This window comes from Colobus angolensis, unplaced genomic scaffold (genome assembly GCF_000951035.1).
Source record: "Colobus angolensis palliatus isolate OR3802 unplaced genomic scaffold, Cang.pa_1.0 Scaffold1, whole genome shotgun sequence".
Taxonomy (NCBI): domain Eukaryota; kingdom Metazoa; phylum Chordata; class Mammalia; order Primates; family Cercopithecidae; genus Colobus; species Colobus angolensis.
The window spans coordinates 18,267,517-18,269,032 of NW_012110918.1; the positions used below are offsets into that span (position 1 = coordinate 18,267,517).

General features: G+C 55.6%; 1 protein-coding gene across 1 annotated transcript in view; it reads right to left on the bottom strand.

Moving 5' to 3' along the window:
* Window positions 1-718: 718 nt before the first annotated feature.
* The window catches only part of NOTUM (notum pectinacetylesterase homolog (Drosophila)), an 8,573-nt gene continuing 7,775 nt past the window's right edge, over window positions 719-1,516 (bottom strand). The window contains exon 11 of the mRNA XM_011963619.1: window positions 719-1,483. Within this exon, the coding sequence (XP_011819009.1) occupies window positions 1,177-1,483 (307 nt within the window). The 3' untranslated portion in view covers window positions 719-1,176. The remainder of the gene's footprint in view (window positions 1,484-1,516) is intronic.

The following is a 1,516-nucleotide window of genomic DNA, read 5'->3' on the forward strand; positions in this document are numbered from 1 at the left end:
AGTAGCTGGGACTACAGGCGCCCGCCACCTCACCTGGCCAGTTTTTTGTATTTTTTAGTAGAGACGGGGTTTCACCGGGTTAGTCAGGATGGTCTCGATTTCCTGACCTCGTGATCTCCCCGTCTCTGGGATTACAGGCTTGAGCCACCGCGCCCGGCCTGTTATGCGAATTTCTTCCCAATAAAAAATATAAAAAGGGGCCAAGTACAGTGGCTCACACCTGTAATCCCAGCACATTGGGAGGCTGAGCAGCGAGGATGGTTTGAGCCCAGGAGTTCAAGACCAGTCTGGGCAACAAAGGGAGATTCCATCTCTACAAAAAATTCAAACAGTAGCTGGGTGTGGTGGCGCATGCCTGTAACCCCAGCTATTCGGAAGGCTGAAGTGGGGGAATTGCTTGAGCCCAGGAGTTCAAGGCTGCAGTGAGCTGTGATTATGCCACTGCACTCCAGCCTGGGCAACATGAGATTCTGTCTCTAAATAAATGAATAAGTAAAAAGAAACGCAGCTACTACCATCCGCCCTGGGAAGTGGGCATCTGCAGAAGGGTTGAAGGGAAGCAGGGCCCCTCCAGAAGACCCTGCTCTGAGTCTGTGCATCCAACAAGGGGTCAGAGCTGGGGAGTCCCCATGGCTCCTCCCTGTGTCTCCTGCTGCCCTGGGGCCGGGGAGGGGAGGGAGAGGTGTTAAGTGTGTGAAGCAAATAAACACGCCAGCAGTGAGGTTCTTTTTTGTCTCTTTTTTAAAAATCATTTTTAAAAAGTTACAAAACAATATCATTCATCATATATTTCTTATTTTCCTTTTTTTAAAAATTAAAGTAATAAAAAAGTCACTTTATAAAATAATATAAAAGGGCTTGAGAGGCAGGGCCAGGTGGGGCCTGTCTGAGCTGGTGGGCTGAGGAATCCAGTGCTTCTCTTCTGGCTCCCCACTCGTCATCGGGAAGGGCCCCCAGGTCACAGCTGGGGATGACAGCAGGTCCTTTTTCTCTGGCTGGGCTGTGGGAGAGGGGCAGGGAAAGCTGGGGCAGGGAGGGTGGTGGGCAGACCCAGGCAGAGGGACGGCTGGGGCCCTGTCCTGAAGAGATGGGAGGGCCTGCTGGTGGGGGGTGAGGTGGCACTGGGGCAGCGGTGGCTGGGCCCCTCAGTGCTGGCGTCTCCTCCAAACGGTCCGCCTAGCTTCCGTCGCTCAGCAGCCCCAGCAGCTTGCTGGGCTCCAGTCCCTGCTGCTGGGCCACCGTCTGCACGTCGAAGCCCATGTGCATGAGGAACTGGGCCACATTCATCTCTTGCCCCGTGAACTGGTCTCGGACGGTGGGGCATGAGGGGTTGCAGTGGGGCCAGGGGCAGCTGTCCACCAGGTGGACGGGGCAGCCCTTGAGGGGGCTCTTGCTGGTCTTGTGGCTGTCATGTAGGCTCCTGTCCCAGCAGTGCAGTGCTCGGGGCAGCGATGTCCCCTTCACCTGGACATCGGTCCAGTGGCTGCAGAGGAAAACCAGGCGGGTCACATGTGGG